This window comes from Diospyros lotus, chromosome 8, assembly GCF_014633365.1.
Source record: "Diospyros lotus cultivar Yz01 chromosome 8, ASM1463336v1, whole genome shotgun sequence".
NCBI lineage: Eukaryota > Viridiplantae > Streptophyta > Magnoliopsida > Ericales > Ebenaceae > Diospyros > Diospyros lotus.
Window position 1 is genome coordinate 30,540,531 of NC_068345.1, and position 18,313 is coordinate 30,558,843.

Genomic DNA, 18,313 nt, shown 5'->3' on the forward strand with positions numbered 1-18,313 from the left:
AGCAAATTTAATATAGTAGTAGGCATACTAAATTTGGTGTTTGGAGGGTAATAGAATAGATAGATATATCACTTTCAAATGTTATAAATTCAAGAGCACAAATTATTTAGACACATAATTTTAGGATTAAATGTGACATTCATTCAATATTAATGATCATTTTTTTTATAATTATTTATAAACAATTACCGGCAGTTTAGTGAATAATCATTAATAATTTCTAACCATTAACTAATACATTAAAATTATGTATCCAAACATTATTTTTTATTCAAATTTGTTGTAATGATATTTTTTATTCTAAGATTTGTTATAATGATGTCCATTTACAAAAAGAGAAATAATAGGAGAGGGGTATCCGTATCATTATCTCTTAAACAAAAGTGCAAAAAGACTGTGAGACGGGCCACCACCAACTTGGCCTCCTTATTTCCATCTCTCTCCCTCTCTCTCCGTTAAAGAACCAAACACTCTCATCAAAAGCCTATCTCGCTCGCTCGCTTTCTCTCTCAGCTTGCTCATCTTTTCATGGCTCTTCTCGCTTCAGCACCGGAGGCCTCAGCGGCCGGAGCCAAGAAACAGCCGTCCAAGCGCAAGAAAAAGCTTGCCCAGAAGCCGCCATCTTGCTCATGGGACCAAATCAAGAACCTGCTCAGCTGCAAGCAGATCGAAGCCTCCGGAGTCCACGACCCCTCCAAGCCCAGCGCCGCTCTCGCCTACTCCAAGCTGGGCTCCTGCAGCTCCATCTGCAGCTTCCGTGACGTCGTCCATGGCAACACCAGCAGGGTCGTCCACCGAGCCGACAACTCGCCGGAGAGCAGCTCCCTCGGCCAAGAAACCCGCCTGCTCAGCCGCAAAGCCGTCTCAGCTGGGCCGCCCTCCTCCCGCTCCTTGCCCGCCCCTTCTTCCAGAGCCATGCAATTCAGGAAGCTTTCAGGTTGCTACGAATGCCACACCATCGCCGACCCTAGTAGGTGAGAATTGTGGTAATAATTATGTCACGAATGCATCTTAAACGTTTTATTATATATTATTACTATTCAAAAAAAGAGAGGAATTAAGGAGCTAGGAGAAGAGAATCATCCCTTAATTAGACTCCAATCCGTCTTGATGATAATTCTGATCATTATACATATATAATAATTGTAGATCGAATTGCTAGTATTTACAAGGAGTGAAGTAATTAAGTAGTTTTTTTGCATTGAAAATGGAAGGTACCCATCTCCGAGAAGTACAATCCGTGCTTGCTCAAAGTGTGGAGAGGTCTTCCCAACGACTGAGAGCTTGGACCTCCATCAAGCTGTTAGGCACGCCGGTATGTATTTACTCTGATTAATTTATAGTAAATTTTTTTATTTATTTATTAAAGTTACCATAATAATGGGGATCCTATGTCTCTGTACAACTGCGGTCCAAGATGAAGATGTTCAAGCATAATCTCACCCCATCAATCAAATCGGTCAAATAAAAGTGTGATTTTTTGACCAATGATTATCCTTCTCTCCCCATTTTTGGGGGCTGGTGAAATTGCCTAGCAAGCTGTCCCCCCCCCCCCCCCCCCCCCCCACCCCCCAAACTAGCTAGACGTTAAAATTAAAAACTTAGAATTAGAATCTTACAATTTTATGGAAAAAGAAGTACAACAGATACAATTATCAAGAATTTTGTATTATCATTTTCTCTTCCATTTTGGGCCTATGAACTGTTGAGTTCCAGCTGTCTCTTCAATGGGAATGGTACCCTCCGGGATGCTGAGTTGCCATCCGGTGGGTCAGATCGTAAAGATGCATCCAACGGCAATCGTTGGCATCATCAATGATCGGACCCCACTGACAGAGAATGAATTAAACGGCCGGAAGGAAATTAAATTATTCACGTTTCTCACAATTGATGAATGATGGATGGATGGTGCTGATGCGGTGCAGTTTCGGAGCTGGGTCCGGAGGATTCGGGTCGGAACATAGTGGAGATCATCTTCAAATCGAGTTGGCTCAAGAAGGACAACCCGGTCTGCAAGATCGAACGGATATTAAAGGTCCACAACACCAGCCGCACGATCCAACGGTTCGAGGAGTGCCGGGATGCCGTGAAGATCCGCGCCAAGAAGAGTCCCAGGTGCGCCGCCGACGGCAACGAGCTGCTTAGGTTCCATTGCACCACGCTGGCCTGCTCCCTCGGCGCGCGCGGCTCGTCCAGCCTGTGCGCCGCGGTGCCCGGCTGCGGCGTGTGCACCATCATCAGGCACGGCTTCCAACGCCAGCCGTCGGATCATGGGAAAGGAGTCCGGACGACGGCGAGCAGCGGCCGGGCCCACGACTGCCACGGCGGATCCGACGGTCGAAGGGCGATGCTAGTGTGCCGCGTGATCGCGGGACGGGTGAGGCGCATGGCTGATGATGCGCCGGCGGAGGAGGATAGCGTGTCGGGCGGGTCGTACGACTCCGTAGCCGGGTACGCGGGGATCTACTCGAATCTGGAGGAGCTCTACGTGTCTAATCCTAGGGCTATCCTGCCTTGTTTCGTGGTGATATACAAAGCCCTCGAATCCTAGCCGTTCAATCGGATGAGATTTGCTGATCCGGCTCTGCGCCTTGTGTATATATTAATTAATATTATCTTCTGGCTTGTTTTGCACCAAATCCAGGTTTGTTTTGTGAGTCTTATTTTTAAGTAAAAAAGGGTAAAATTATGGATTTGATTGTGGAGAGATATTAGACATTTATCATTTAACTTAGTTTTAGGTTAATATTTGGAGGGCGATAATAATTTTTATTTAATTGATTACATGGTAGCCAACTAACCATTCAAGAGATTGATCCCATCCAATTAATTCCAATCCATGACTATGTTAATGTTATGCACCTTCTCCAAACAAACAAATGAAAACTAGACTCACTTGCACATGGATTCATTGAATGAAACATCACTCCTCAAAACTGTATTGAAACACAGTTTATTCCATTGGTTTCTTCCAATCAGTTAGTACATCTGGTTCAATTAATAATAATAACAATATATATGATAAGATATTAAACTAATTGTACAATATATAATTGCCAACACAAATACATGGATGCATGAACCTAGCTGCTACATTGCTTGATCTGGAAATCCTATTCCTACCAGTAGTGTGTGATATAATATAATATATGATTTTTTATAAAACCCATTCAGATTATTGCTTTTATTAGCCAAAATGGAGTTCTCATTGGGCAAAGTATTAAAAGGGGTAATTTGGAGGGTTCCAGCAAGCATGATGCAAGCTGTAAAAATATATATAATTTATGTTTGGTCGTCGTCTGTGGCTGTGGGCTGCCAATTAAATCTAAATGAATTGAGAAATAATGGTGGATTAATTATGAGCACTAGTTTGCTTGGAAGCTACGTCTTGTCAGCAAACAAATCTCACTTGTGCATTTGGTGATGTGACTAAGATTCTAGTCTCACATATTTAGGTTTCTGTTGAGTGTTGACTTAAATCATTTGGCTGTACCATGCTAAGGTACAAAAATAACTGTTTCACATAAAAGCATGATATTGATATTGATAATCTTATTGAATTTGGGCTAGCCTAGCTATGATCATTAATTATCAAAGAAGAGAGGCCTCTAATTGAGGCCCACCTCTTGGATGACCAAAAAAAGCCCAATAGCCGCACTTTAAGTGTCCTCCTAATCTTGGCTCTATATATGGGCTTCCGTTATTGTAATGGCCTCCATATATATATATATATATATATAATAAATCAAGTGCCAACTGCCAGGTAAGTATTTTCAATCATATGAATCCTATTGTTAATTGTGCAGTTTGTTTGTTTGACTAGTGGTAGGGGAGGGTGTGTTGGTGCAGGACAGTAGTGGTTAAAGCATCATAATTATATCACTTGGGGGGTTTGTTCCGGGGGGGGAATGTGGAATGTTAATAAGACATGACATAATTATAGTGCTTCTAACCAAAATCATTATCTCAAGCCACCTCTGTCATCACCCCTTCTTTCTTAATGAACTCTTTGCATCATTAATTAAGGGCTCATTCTCTTCCAATTTATTATTATTATTGTACTAATTAATTAATATGTCCAAAAGCATTTCTTCACGTACCCAATACTTGTAATTTCCTGCTAAATTTGGTCTTCTCGCAATCCATCGAAACATCATAGCGAATGCGAATGGGGGTAATTAATGAACTTAAAGATGACACTAACAAAATTAGCAGTATTGGTCAATGAGCTTTGACTGATGATCGATCATCAATGGCAATGAAGGTTGCTGCTGGCTGCTTCAATTCAAAGTACAAAGCTGCTGCTGCTTCTGCTTTATTCTTGGCCTTGATTAAAAAATGAATCCAAATGATGCAAATGAAATGATCCCATCATGTTTCGAGCCTTATAAAAGCACCTCTCTCTCTCTCTCTGTCTGTCTACTCTACTCAGTACTCACCCTTAAAGCTGAAGCCATTCGAAACAAATGCTTAATTAAATTAACTTTGCAAATCATCATGCTTAATTAGTTTTATGTTGATGGGGGGATTCACTTAGCTACCCGCTTTTGTCCTTTTCTGTTCTGTGGATCGAATATTAATTAATAATTGCTTCCTTGTAAAAATTAAAAAAAAAATGAATATATTTTTTTAATTTCAAAATTAAGGGAAATGCCTCATCATACTAGCTAGCTATAAAATTGTTCGTTGATTGAATTAATTTAGATTTTATATTAAATCAAACTTGGACTAATCATAATCTGGGGGTGCCAATTTAGAATAAGAATTCATTAATCACAAAGTAAATTAAAATTGAACCACCCACATTATAATTTAATAGAATTTGAGTAATTGGATTCTGTTCCAAAATTAATTAATGGAATAACATCAGTTAGGTTGATTTAAAAAGTAAATTTGAGAAGACTTGACGCCGTGGTCCGTGGAGATTGTCGATTGAGGAGAGGAAAGGAAGATTAGAAATGTAGTTTTAATTTTTAGGGTTTAATTAGGACAATTTAGCCTTGAGATGATGGAATTTTAATTTCATTGTCTTAACTTTTAATACATTTATATTTTATTTATAAGTATTAGATTGAGTCGGGTCTCTAGGCGCAATTAACTGTTTAACTCAAACCATCAAGTCGAACAAAAAAAATAATAATAACCCAAAATCCAACTAATTAATTGGAAAAACCACAAATTTTCACCTTCAACCAACTCTCAAATCACATTTATTTGGATTAGTTGATAGGTTTAGTTAGCCACCCCAGTAGACACACCTAGATAGCTACTAAACTGGATCATAATAAAAGAACTTAGATTTTTATGGATGAACTGGAGTGAGTGAACTTATCTGCACCCTAATTTTCATGCAAAATAGAAATGGAAATGGAAATGGAATGAGAACAATATATATATTGTTGTTTCATTTAAGTATCAACACAGCTATGCCGTTTTGGAAACTAAGGGGTGAAGGGCCAAATGGCAACTGCTCATTGATTATTTCAAAACGTTTCATTTTGGAGCCCATGAATTTGGAGGACCAAAACAATAATCTCCCTCGTCGTTTTTTCAATTGGCACATTTGTTTTGTCATTTTGCCTGCTACACTAAGAGCTATTGATCTGAGCTTATAATCGTTGCTTTGCCTATTTAAACCTCTCATTTTCTTGGGATTCGAGCAAAGCAGTTGATCATTTTGTTAATTAAGGTTTCATTCTGTCTTCTCTATTTTGTTCTTCTCTGTACATGTTCTTCGTTTTCTCTCTAATTTCCTATAGGGTTTTGTCTCTAATCTTTATTTTTTGGTTATGAGACATTTTTGTTAGCAAATCTGTAAGTGTACAGTGAATGTGTGAGATATGCATATAGAGACTGTAATCGATTTTACTGATTAGTGTAGTGAACTTTTTTTTGTCAGAGTTCAATGTGAATATAACTTTATTTAAAAAGTGAACCACAGTAAAAAAAAAAAAAATCACTGTGTACCATTTATATTCTTTCAAATTTCTATTTTCGGTCTAAGTGTTTTAAGGTGGTCAAGTCTTGTCCTTGTCCCAACATATATATATATATATATATAGGTAGCCTCTCCAAAACAATGACATTAGGGCGCAAAACACACCTTATACCACACACTTAAAACACTCAAAGGAGTACGTGCCATATTTCAAAATACAGCTGCTTAGGTTTGAAGATAAAATCATCCACAGAAAACCACCCAATAAACTATGCTGAATATTTGCTAAGACAAGAGAAGCCCCATGCAAATGATTTGTTCACATGGTTTCTGAATAATATTTCTCATTGAGTTTGAGTTCTCTCTCTCTCTCTCTCTCTCTCTCTCTCTATATATATATATATATCAGCCTGCAGCTTCATCTCTTTTGATATATATATATATACACCTCACCAGACCAAAATCATAACACTTCACTTCCCGGAGATTGGTACAGAGAGAAATGTTCATGAGGCCTCAAAGAGAGAGCTTCATCATTCAAATAAACTCGTCGTCGGAATTCCAAGCTAGGGTTTCTCATCCTCGGTCAAAGCCCGTCAACTTCTCCGCCATGAAGCTCTTCCACCGCTTCCGGAAGATCCTGCTGCGCCTGGTCTTCTCTTCTCTTCCGCCCAGAGCTTCTCCGGAAGGGGCGGCTCCGACAAGACGATCGTGCGATGTTAAGATTGACCCTCCGAAGACTTCTTGCAGTTCCTATTACTACTCTTCCAGTTCCCATTACAACGAAGCCATTGCCGACTGTATCGAGTTCTTCAACAAGTCGGCGCAAGAGGGGGTTTTCTGGGGCAGGAAATCGGACGTGATGGTTTGAGAGGAGGTCGATCATGGGCTGTCCGTAACATTTCTTATTTTTATTATTTGGATGAATTCTTGATGCATGCATATATATGCAGTGGGTCGGGTGGAGATGGAAGAAGACGTAACGAGGGGTGTGTTGGTGAATTTGAAAGCTTATCTATCTCCGACTGTGCGCTTAATTAAGAAATGTATACTGAGAATATATAATAACGAAAATAAATGTTATTTTTACCTGAATTTTAATTACCAAGAACATTTTATTATTATTATTATTATTATTATTATGGAATTTTTGAAAACATATATAATTATGGATTATTTCTTTTAAAAATTAAGAGGGATTTCCAAACTCATTTCTCTTAAAAATATATTGTTTGTGTCTGTTGAGATTAATTGTCTTAATATTAATTTATATTTGGATTAAAGTATACTAATTAAATAATGTTAGAATTCAAAACCAATTGAGTTACGTACGTAGCAAAGAAGAAGAAGAAGAAGAAGAGAAGAAAACAAGTGGGTTTTCATAATCTCTTCATAAACAGAGCTGATTAATTAGATTATGTGAGAGGCATTAATTAAAGCCCAAAACATTATATATATCAGTCACTAAACAAAAGAGCCTCTCCGCCCACCTTGGGCCATTATTAATTAATTATATAAGATTTTCACGAAATGTAAATTAACAGCTAATTATTAATATTTAAAGCAAAACGTAATTTCCTTCCTTCCTTCCTTCCCAACTCAATCATCACTTTCAGGCTTGTGGTGGTGCCACGTCAGAGCTCCGTTTCTTCCTGGAGAAAATCGCACCCACCATCAGTGGGATCATCAATGGCTTCTTCATCTTCTTCTCCTTCTCCTTCTTCTGTTGCTGCTGTCTCAGAGAAGGGTTCCTCTCCAGCTCCGCATCTCCCTGTGGCTGTGGTACCACGACTTTAGCCAGCGATATTGGAGGATTCGCAAAACTAACATATCTCTTCTTCTGTAACTCGTTGCTGCAGGTCGCCGCTCTCCCTGGCTTGCCATTAAAGGCGGCTTTGTCGTCGTCTTCCACATGGAACTTGAGATCCTCGATGTCTATCTCTCTCTCCATTGCCGGTTTTTCTAGCTCCTTTTCCTTGAGCTGCCGGAGCTCAAGCTTTGTCCTTTCCAGCTCATCTTGAAGAGAAGAGAGGCACGTCGCCATTAGCAAGCTCTCTTCTCTTTCCCTCTCCAGGCTCTGCTTTGTCTCCTCTAGCTCTGCCGTCACCGTCCCAAGCTTGTTTTCGCCATACCCATCATATCCATTCCCTTCCTGCATCTACCACCAACCACGAGACCATAAGCCTTTGTGAGTTTATGTTCTTTAGATTCCCCAATATTAATTAATATTTGGTTGGTTATATAAATTTTAGTTTAGTATATTTATTTTTAATTATTTATGATATTATATATATATTTTATAAAAATTTTACTTTTATTTATTTTCATATTTTGTATATAATGGAGATATATGGTGATATTAATTATTTTAAAGAAAATATCAGTAAAATAATAAGTGATATATATATAGATATATTTATAATTTATAAGTTAAGTTTTGTTTAGAAAAGGTATAGTGATCATGTGAATGGGCATCTCTTGGAGGGAACCAAAGCAATCGATTCTCTATTAAAGCTTACAACTAGATTGTTATTGTTTAACAATTTATTAATTCATTCTTTTTGTTTATTATTATGGATGTAACTTTATTCCGCAGAGCTTGGCTATATATTATTTAAAGAAAATATATAATTAAACAAGGGAAAGAAAGAAAGAAAGAAAAGGAAAAAGAGGTTCCATCTAGGAAATGGTTATGTACTGTCCAGCTACATAAATATATACTTAAATTCATGTTTAAGTAAACACAAACACTTTCTTTGTTTGTTCTAGAATCTACAGTACTAACTATAATTGCATGCATGAGGAGGAACAATATTAATCCAACGTAAAATTACATCTTTCTCTTCAAGTAATATTATTTTTTGGGTAAGTATAGTATTCATGTAACATTAATAATAATCGTCAATAGAGTTGAACTATCTAATATATATATATATATATATATAGGTACCAATTAATCGAAGAATTCTGAGCATTTAATGGGTGAAAATAGTATCATAGTATTAACACCATGGACAAAGAAACTTGCTCCTGCAGCTAAACATTACACTATATATGTTTCATGAAAATGTTAATCTAATTACTAATACATACATACATTCATAAAGACAGACAGACAGACGTACATATATATAGATAGATGGATGGATAAATGATGATCTGAACCAAACGATTATCCGATTTATTTAAGAATTAATATTCTAACATTAAGAATTTAAAAAATTAAATACCAATTTCACACCATTGTGCGTACTAGCTAGTATTTAAAAAGGATATAGAAAGGTCATTTTGCAAATATAAACTCGCCGAGATTATTATACGTACGTAATGGGGGAATAGATAAACTGGCCTGGGCGGCCAGGAATTGGATACCTCTTTGAGCTTGGTGGAGTAGACCTCCCCGGCGAGAACTCTCTCTCCGAACAACAAAATAGCCTCCTTCACCGACCGGAACGGCGCCCTCGTGTCTATCTCCGCCCTCCTCATCACCGCATGATCAGCTCCGCCGTCATCCATGGCAACTCAGCTCCTCCTCGATCGATCGTTAATATTAATTAGTAATTATATAGCTCTCTCTCTCTCTCTTAAGACAGAGGGAAGAAGGAAGTTCAAAGGAGCAGGGGAGGAGAGAATTAGGGTAATATTATTATTTATGAGAGAGGGGAGAGGAAGGGAGGAGCTTCGTTACTTGGTGTCCACTTCACTGGAATTCTTTCTGTTACCTTGCTCAGATATATATATATATATATATTTATATATAGAGTCTTCAGTACTCCAAATGGAAATGAAATTTATTGTACCTATAGGGCCTTTAGTGATAAAGCCTAAAAGTTCGAGCCATCAAGGAGAGAACATAGAGCCCAAAAGAAAAGCAGGCCTAGCATAATGGAGTCTCCGAGAGACTCAAGCAAAAGAGAAGTAAGATATTTCTACCGGGGATGACTCAGGTCTCTAGGGAGAGTCTACACGGTTCCTGAACACCCTCTTCTAAGGCAGCTTTTATGGAAATAACGTACAAACGAATATCCGTGATTCCCTCCAATGACCGTGTGTAACTGAAGATTAATAACAACTTTGCAAAATGCAGAAGCTTCCATAGCTGACGACTCATTTTTCTAGGCACGCTATTTTACTCGAGTATTTGCATAAGAAATGTCCTATGTCTTCTTATTTTTTTTTTTAATGGCAGAATTCTTGAAACTCCTAGATGACTTTTCCCAAAAAATAAATATATTGCTGTGTATGAGTGACCACAATTGGCGGATTTGTTAGAAGTCAATCAAAAGTCCTAACATGCATGTTCACCAAACCCTTACCAAAAAAACCTTCAGAATGGTTCAAACAAGGTCACAAGTAGCTGGGAGTATGGTGACAAAAAAAAAAAAAAAATTGTAACTAGTCCCTTGAATCCATTAAGATATTGAGAGACCCTCTCGTTGGGGAATCCAAGAGCCTCTGAGACCATTCCACAAATAGTTCTTGTGAGTGAGTATGAAGATTTTTGGAGGTAGCATAAGAAGAGCACTAAAGCTCTCCAAGAGAGCGGTCTTTCAATAAAATGTTATGCCTCATACTCCATTACCCCTAACTCTATATAGACCTACGCAATAAGTGGGCAGAATGACCAAATAAGTAAGACCCAGTGAGAAACCATGTGAGAAAGTGTTTGGGAGAGCTAGCGAGATAACCTACTCCTCCTATAGACCCACCAAGAGAATTAAGGATGCTCTGGAGACCCTCTCGAAACCTATTCGACAGAAGGGAAAGGAATGCCGAAACTAGAGCGGCTAGAGCTGGCGAAGCAAGGATTGTCTAGCTGCGAGATGAAGGGGAGCACAAATATTAGCGTCCCATGAAAAAATTAGTCAAGGAAAGTGTTAAAAGCTGATACTCAGATAGTTTTAAGCGCACGAGAGGCAACTGATATAATGCAAATGATCGAGCAAATTTTGGAACAAAAGAAACTACTACCATTAGAAGAAGATCAACAGAGGAGGCGAATCCCCTTCACTTTTAAGATCATGGAGAAACCTCTCTCGTCCAAGTTCAAAATGCCAAGTTGGCTACGTACTCAAGCAAAAAGACTCTCGTGATCATATTCAAAATTATTACTCAATGATGTTGCTTTATAGATGATCAAAGGATAAGATAACGTGCCAAACTTTCTCTTTGACTATAGCGCGCGCCCCATTTTTATAGGCGTGTTATAACTTAAGATAATTTTGAAATAATAAATTTTTTTTCTATTCAAATTACTGTTGAACTATATCATTCCTCATATCCATCCCAAAATTTTCATTCATCTATTAATTCAAATGAAAATCATCATAACATCAAATTCAGAAACTAGAATCGAACCTTAACTTTAACATTAACCATAAATAAGGTTATACATCATCATTCTTCAAAACGTTCAAAATTCAAAATAGCAAAACATAAATACATTATCTATATAACATTCAATCAATGCATCATGCACTTTGCTAAGTGTCATTTCATGTTCCATTCATCCTCGTTTTTGCTACAGTCTCCATTTGGAACGTTTGAATATTTTAGGGGCAAAGCCCAGGTTAGATGATGAATCATCTAAATAAAAGTACAATAATCATATTTTGTGTATAGATGTAATATGCAAAATGTCATTTCGTTTTCCTTTCAGTTTGAACCAACCGTACCTTAATGTTATTCCCCATTTTTATGATTTTCTGACCATACCGAGATGTATAGATGCACCCTTGGTAGAACAGCGGTACCTATAATATCCCAAATTTTCTAAAGAGCTCAAGAGTAATTTAAACTTGGGTTATAGGTGAAATTATCAAAAAATTAGGGGTTTAAGTATAATATTTTACATTTATAAGTACCGAATCGACTGTAGGAAATATCCCAGAGTGTAAATGTCTAAGAAAAATGATATGGTCTCAATGAGTGTCCCGAGATAAGATTTATAGTATTAAAAGAAATTGAAATTGAAACGATTTTCGGTATTACTAAAATACAGCTTTGATTCAGGGTAAAAAATCGAATCATCATATGAGACTTTCAGAAAATAAACGGAACCTTGAAGAGGCTCCGGTTTCTTGTAAGGATCAAACCTGAGGTGGTTTCAAGATGAATCAATAGCCTGGTGAGGACACTAGGGGAAATCGTTATTATCGAGTAAGTTATGAATTATTAATTTTATATTTTCATTATCGTAATGCAAATTAATTGGAAGTTAAAGGGTGTAATTGTAATTTGAGAAATTATCAAGTGTAATTAAGATAAATTATGGGAATCAAATGTGTGAAATATATATTATATATATATAATATATGCATGTGGGGTTGGCTCTTTAATTGAGTATTTTTGTGAAAGAAATTGCAAAAGGAGTAATTTTCACCGAATGAAATTGCAAAATGAGCAATTTCCACCGAAAGAGTGCAGAGAAATCGAGAGTTTGGTCGGGGTGATTGGCCAAGGCAAGGCTTGGGGCTACTGCAGGTTTTCTATAAATAGGGAAGGAGAATGAAAGTGGAAGTAGTGCCCAATTCTTGAAATTTAAATAAAGAGAGAACGCTCGTGAGAGCTTTGGCCGAGGGAAAGTAGAGAAGAGAGAATGAAAGCAGAAGGATCGAGAGAGTGTGATCGGCCGAGGGGTGGACGGCCATCAAGCAGCGGCTGGTGGCAATCTGAAGCGGCAGCAGGCGTGCTACCATGGGTGGCTGAAAGCGGCTACAGCACGAGAGAGACCGAGCGGAGTTGGAGTAGCTGTGCGCGGTGGTGTAGGGGCAGCCAGTGGTGGCCACGGTGACTAGCGGTGTCGGCGGTTGCCGCTGACGATGGCTCAAGCAAGCGAGGCAGTCATGGCCAACGCGAAACGTAGCTGGGCAATAGCAGGTACACGACGATGAGGTTGGCGTGGGGGTGTCTCGTGGTGGCGCGAAGTCTGGCGGAGTAGACGTCGACCGTTGGTGGCGAAGCAGCCTGCAAGAGGTGGCCAAGGGGCTGCGCGTAGGCGCTATTCACGCACCAGGAGCAAGTTTGCTAGGAAGAAGAAGGATGGAGGAGAAAGAAAGGAAGAAGAAAGAAAAAAGAAAAGAAGAAAAATAGAAGACAAATTATGGAAAAAATGGAGAAAATTGTAGAAAATTCCTAAAAAAATCTAGGAATTAATTTAGGCTTAGGGAGCATGCCCGGAACCAAAAAATTGATCAGGCACGCGTTTTGAGATTATGACACGCATATCGAGGAAGCCTTACAGGCTAAGTTAAGGTGAGTAAAATTTCTTAAAAAATTTTAAAAATTCAAGAATTTTATTTTATGAATTCTTATAGTGAAATATTTGAAAAATATTTAGTTGGATTTATTAAGGAAAAAATAGGAAGAAATAGAGAGAAAAATAAAGAAAATGCAAGAAATTATGAAAAAATAGGTTTTAATACTTATTTAAATAAATATGATGATTATGGTACTTTGAGGCTTAAGTTGAAGTGACTTGTGCAAATTTTAAGATTGGCACGCAAATCGAGATGATACACGTATTTCGCGATAATGTTCGAATATCGAGGTAGCCCGATAAGCTTGAGAATGTAAGTGGTTCGACTCATAAAACCTGAGTTTAAGTAAATAATTTTATCATGTTGTCATGCATTGATGTGAATATGTTCATGTAGATTGCATTTACATGTATTGATGATGAAATATGCATATGTGCACGATGATATTATTGATCATGCATTCGCATAAGGGTTTGAGAGTACGGGCCGGGACCATTGCTCTACCAAGGATGCACCCATACACCTTAGCCTAGAAAGGAGACTGTAAAAATGGAAAGTAGCAATAAGGTACAATTGGCTCAAATCGAAATGAAACAGAAAAGAACATTTTGTATCTATGCACGAAATATGTTTATTGTTCCTTTACTTAGATGATTCATCATCTAACTTGAAATATTCAAATGTTCCAGATGGAGATTATAGTAGAAACGAGGATGAATTAGGCATGAAATGGCACTTAGCAAAGTGCATGATGAATTGAATGTATATTATGTAACTAGTGTATTTAAGTTCTGCTACTTTTGAATTTTGAACGTTTTGAGGAATGATGATGTATAACCTCATTTATGGTTAATGATGATGTATAATTTTATTTGTGAATAATGTTAAAAGATTAGGTTCGATTCTAACTTTCGCATTTGATGTTTATGATAATTCTCTTTTGAAATAGATATATAAAAATTTTGGGATGGATATGAGGAATGATATGGTTTAGCAATAATTTTTAAGAAAAAAAAATTATTATTTCAGAATTGTCCTAATTTATAACACGCTTGAGAAAGTGGAGTGTTACAGTACCGATTCGTACTCTCAAACCCTTATGCGATGTATAGTCAATAATATCATCGTGTACATATGTACATTTCATCATAGCATGTAATGCAATCTACATAACATATTCACATTAAGAAATGACAACATAATAAAATCATTTACATAAAATCGGGTTTAGTGTTAAACCACTTGCCTCAAACGTATCTCAGAATATCTTGATTCACGTACCAGACTTTTAATATACTCAATTCGGAACTTCAACATACCTTGACCATCATATTTATTTAGAAATATCAATATTCCATTTTTCCTAATTTCCTCATAATTTTTCTTTATTTCTTCCTATTTTTCTCAATAAATTGAAACTAAATATTTTTCAAATATTTTCTCAACTATTTCTCTATAACAATTCATAAAATAATTTTCCTGATTTTCTAGAATTTTTTGAAAAATTTTACCCACCTTAACTTAGTCTTTCAGGCTTCTTTAGTATGCTTGTCGTGATCTCGAAATACGTGTCCAAATAATTTTTTGGCCTCAAGCATGCTCCTCAAACCCTAAATTAATTATTTAGAATTTTCAGAAACTTTCCCTTATTTTTTCCTTATTTTTTTCATTTTCTTTTATTTTTTTATTTTTCTTTTCTTCTCTTCTTCTTCTTCTTCCCCCCTGCCCCCTGCCCCCTGCGCACGAATTGCCATGCCTGCTAGCCCCCTGCTCCACCGGCCACCTTCGTGCCCGCCGCTATAACCAGCCACCGCGGGCTACTTTTGCCGCCGAGCGACCATCACCACGCGCCATCACCTCAGCTACCTTCGTGTGCATCTTCGCCGGCCATATCCGTGCGGTTACACGCGGCCATCGCTGTCGCTGCTGCGGTAGCCTCTGACCACTGATTGGTCAGCTTCAGCTGGCCACCGTCGCCCATCTCCCTCTTGAAGCTCACTGCTTCTTTCTTCTCTGCCCAAGCTTTCTTCCCTCTTCCCCATTTATAGCCAAAGCACCACCTATCCTCACTGCCTAGGCCATCACCCTACGCATCTACTAGCAGCATGGAGCTTGCAAGGAATGGCTATCAACTTTGCAGATGAATGGGCATTGCGTGCACAGACACGCATATATATATAATTATATATATTACACTATAATAATAAAAAAAACTTACATTTAAATCCAAAATTTTGTCTCTATTTCACTTGGGCAATTCTCTAATTGCAATTACACTCTCAAATATCAAATTAATTTGTATTACGACACTAAAAATTCACATTTAATAACTCACTAGAGCCACTTTAGGATTGATTTTTGCAAAAAAACGGAGCTCCTTTAAGGTTCCGTTGACTTCCCGAAAGTCCCCTACGAAGATTCAGTTTTTCAGCCTGAATCGAAATTGTACCGAAAACTATTTCAATTTTGATTTCTTTTAATACCATAAATCCTATATCGGGATGCTTGTCAATACCATATTCTTTTCCTTAGATATCCAAGCTCCAGACACCCTGCAGTCGATTCGATACTAATAACTGTAAAAAATTATACTTAAATCTATAATCTTTTGATAATTTCACCTATGATTCAAGTTTAAATTACTCTTGAACCCTTTTTAAAATCTAAACATTCTTTCATTTTTAAAAAAAAATTCGTTCTCAAAATTTACCATATATTCTAAATCTCAAAATTTTATTCTCGAAATTAGCACTTGACTGATCAAATAACTAGGGAAGAACATAACTCATTACTTTATTTCAAATAATCCTGTTGTAGCTCTTCACAGGTGATCAAATATCCTAAGAAAAACTATATTGTCTATAATCATCTCTTAATCACAAGACTTTTGACACGTATATCCTATTCAAAACTTGAGAATACTATCGCACATCTCAAAATTAGAACCTTTGGGTAGACCATGCATGCTCATCAATCCATAGACAAGTACACTTGCCAACCACACATGCCTTTCAAATTTCTCTTTCAAAGCCCATAACCACATAATTCCGTCCTTGGGCCACGAGTCTCAACTCAAGTTCACATCTAAGTCGGTACATACATCATCATAATGAGCCCGCGACTCTCATATCCACATCATGAATTTTCAATTTGCTTTTCACCAGATTATCCAATCGTTATCATTATACATGTCACTTCTCTATTGTCGATTTTCCACGACGTCATTTATCATGCTTTGATATTTTTTTAATCTTAACATAAAAGTCAATCTCAATACATCTTGACTTCTATCGAATTAATCCCCCAAAAAATATCAAACTATTTCATGTATCCTTTGAACCTCAAACGTCACAAATATGTATCATTACATATCTTGTCATCACTAGGTTGTTTCATAGGCTTTCAGACTGGCACAACAAGTCAGTGGTCCTACCGCATCACCTTGGTTATCACATGTCCTCGATGATTTTTATTCTCGAAACTAGCTATGCCTCACCTTAAGTCATTTCAACTTAATCATTGTTTGATCTTTACTTGTGTTAGTCTATTCGAGACTTCTTAAAAATTGTTGTTTCCTTATTCTTGTAGGTATTCATCACCCGTTATAACCTCAAGTTTCTGTCAATTGTCCACAATTATCTTCTAATCATATCATATAACTATTTCATCAGGAAATCTTTATTGATAGATTCTATCTCTGTCCAAATCCTCATTTCGTAATTTAACTTTTAATATCAAACAAAATCAAATAACGTCTTCCAAATCTAGGAATACTAATATTCTTATATCGTTTGCACATAACATTTGTTACTTAGCAGTCATAGTACAAAAAATCCATAATTTAGTGACGGATTTAGCGACGAATTTTTTTTATTGCTAATTAGAGACTTCTCAATTATGGACATTCCATCGCTAAATTTCTTAATTTTTTTAAAATTTTGCGACCGAATATTTGATCACTAAATAATTTTTAATATTTTTTATTAAATTAATATTAAAATTATTTAGGAAAGAAATATTTCGTCGCTAAATAATTAAAAATTTTAAATTAAATTAAAATTATTTAGAGACAAAATATTCTTTAGTTAAATAATTAAAAATTTTAATTTATTTTTATTTTTTAGCGACTGGTGGGACCGTCTCTAAAATTTATATTTTTTATTTAATTTATTTTTATTTTTTAGTGATAAGTAAGGCCCCGTCGTTAAATTTTAATTTTTTATTTAATTTATTTTTTATTTTTTAGTGACGGAGTTATCTTGTCGATAAATTTTATATTTTTTATTTAATTAAATTAAAATTATTTAGTGACAAAATATTTCATCTCTAAATAATTAAAAAATAATAATTTATTTTTATTTTTTAGTGTCTGGTAAGACTCGTCACTAAATTTTAAATTTTTTTATTTAATTTATTTTTATTTTTAGCGACGGCTATGGCCTTGTCGCTAAATTTTAATTTTTATTTAATTTATTTTTTATATTTTAGCGATGGGGTTATCCTGTCATTAAATTTTATATTTTTTATTTAATTAAATTAAAATTATTTAGCCACGGAATATTTTGTCACTAAATAATAAAAAAATAAATTTAAATTAAATATATTTACCAACAAAATATTTTGTTGCTAAATAATTAAAAAATTAAATTAATAATTAGGAACTTTAGCGACAGTACTAATCTGTCGTTAAAAAGCAAAAAAATAAATTAAAACAATAAAATTTATTAATTATGTATTAAATAAAGATTAGATAAATATTAACATTTATTCACAATGGGAGGTACTCCTCGCCAAATAGTTGAAAAAATTAAATAAAAAATAATTTTTTTAATATTAAATACATATTTTATGTATTTTATTTACAAACCAAAATATGTAAATTGATATGTATTAAACTTAATCAAGTAAAACTTAAATATTTAAGAGATTAATTAATTACAACATTTAAGTGGTACATTAGTTGAGTTAAAAATTTATAATATCTATTTTTTTAAGTATTAATTTATGAATTTAAAAGATTTAAAATTTAAAATCTTAATTTAAAATAAAATTAAAACGGCTGGCAACTAAATGTAGTATATGATTAATATGTGCAGTGTATGTGTTAAGAAGGATC

The 18,313-nt window shown here is 35.9% G+C and overlaps 3 protein-coding genes across 4 annotated transcripts; 2 read left to right on the plus strand and 1 right to left on the minus strand.

Annotated features, from left to right (window-relative positions):
- The first annotated feature begins 423 nt into the window (after positions 1 to 423).
- LOC127807208 (uncharacterized) lies at positions 424 to 2,696 on the plus strand. Its single transcript, XM_052344883.1, has 3 exons — positions 424 to 974; positions 1,215 to 1,315; positions 1,926 to 2,696. Exons 1-3 carry the CDS (start codon positions 529 to 531, stop codon positions 2,549 to 2,551), a joined length of 1,173 nt encoding a protein of 390 aa, XP_052200843.1. The 5' UTR covers positions 424 to 528; the 3' UTR covers positions 2,552 to 2,696.
- Positions 2,697 to 6,426: 3,730 nt separating this feature from the next.
- LOC127807125 (uncharacterized) lies at positions 6,427 to 6,988 on the plus strand. Its single transcript, XM_052344766.1, has one exon. It carries the CDS (start codon positions 6,441 to 6,443, stop codon positions 6,807 to 6,809), a length of 369 nt encoding a protein of 122 aa, XP_052200726.1. The 5' UTR covers positions 6,427 to 6,440; the 3' UTR covers positions 6,810 to 6,988.
- Positions 6,989 to 7,297: 309 nt separating this feature from the next.
- On the minus strand, positions 7,298 to 9,630 carry LOC127808326 (WEB family protein At1g75720). 2 transcript variants are annotated; one of them, XM_052346828.1, is made up of 2 exons: positions 9,311 to 9,630; positions 7,298 to 8,090 (listed from the first exon to the last, which is right to left on the minus strand). In XM_052346828.1, the coding sequence occupies exons 1-2, from the start codon at positions 9,452 to 9,454 to the stop codon at positions 7,551 to 7,553; spliced, it is 684 nt and encodes a 227-aa protein (XP_052202788.1). In that variant the 5' UTR covers positions 9,455 to 9,630; the 3' UTR covers positions 7,298 to 7,550. The 2 variants fall into 2 exon arrangements, with proteins under 2 accessions (XP_052202788.1, XP_052202787.1); XM_052346827.1 differs by having other exon boundaries at positions 7,298 to 8,096.
- Positions 9,631 to 18,313: the final 8,683 nt, after the last annotated feature.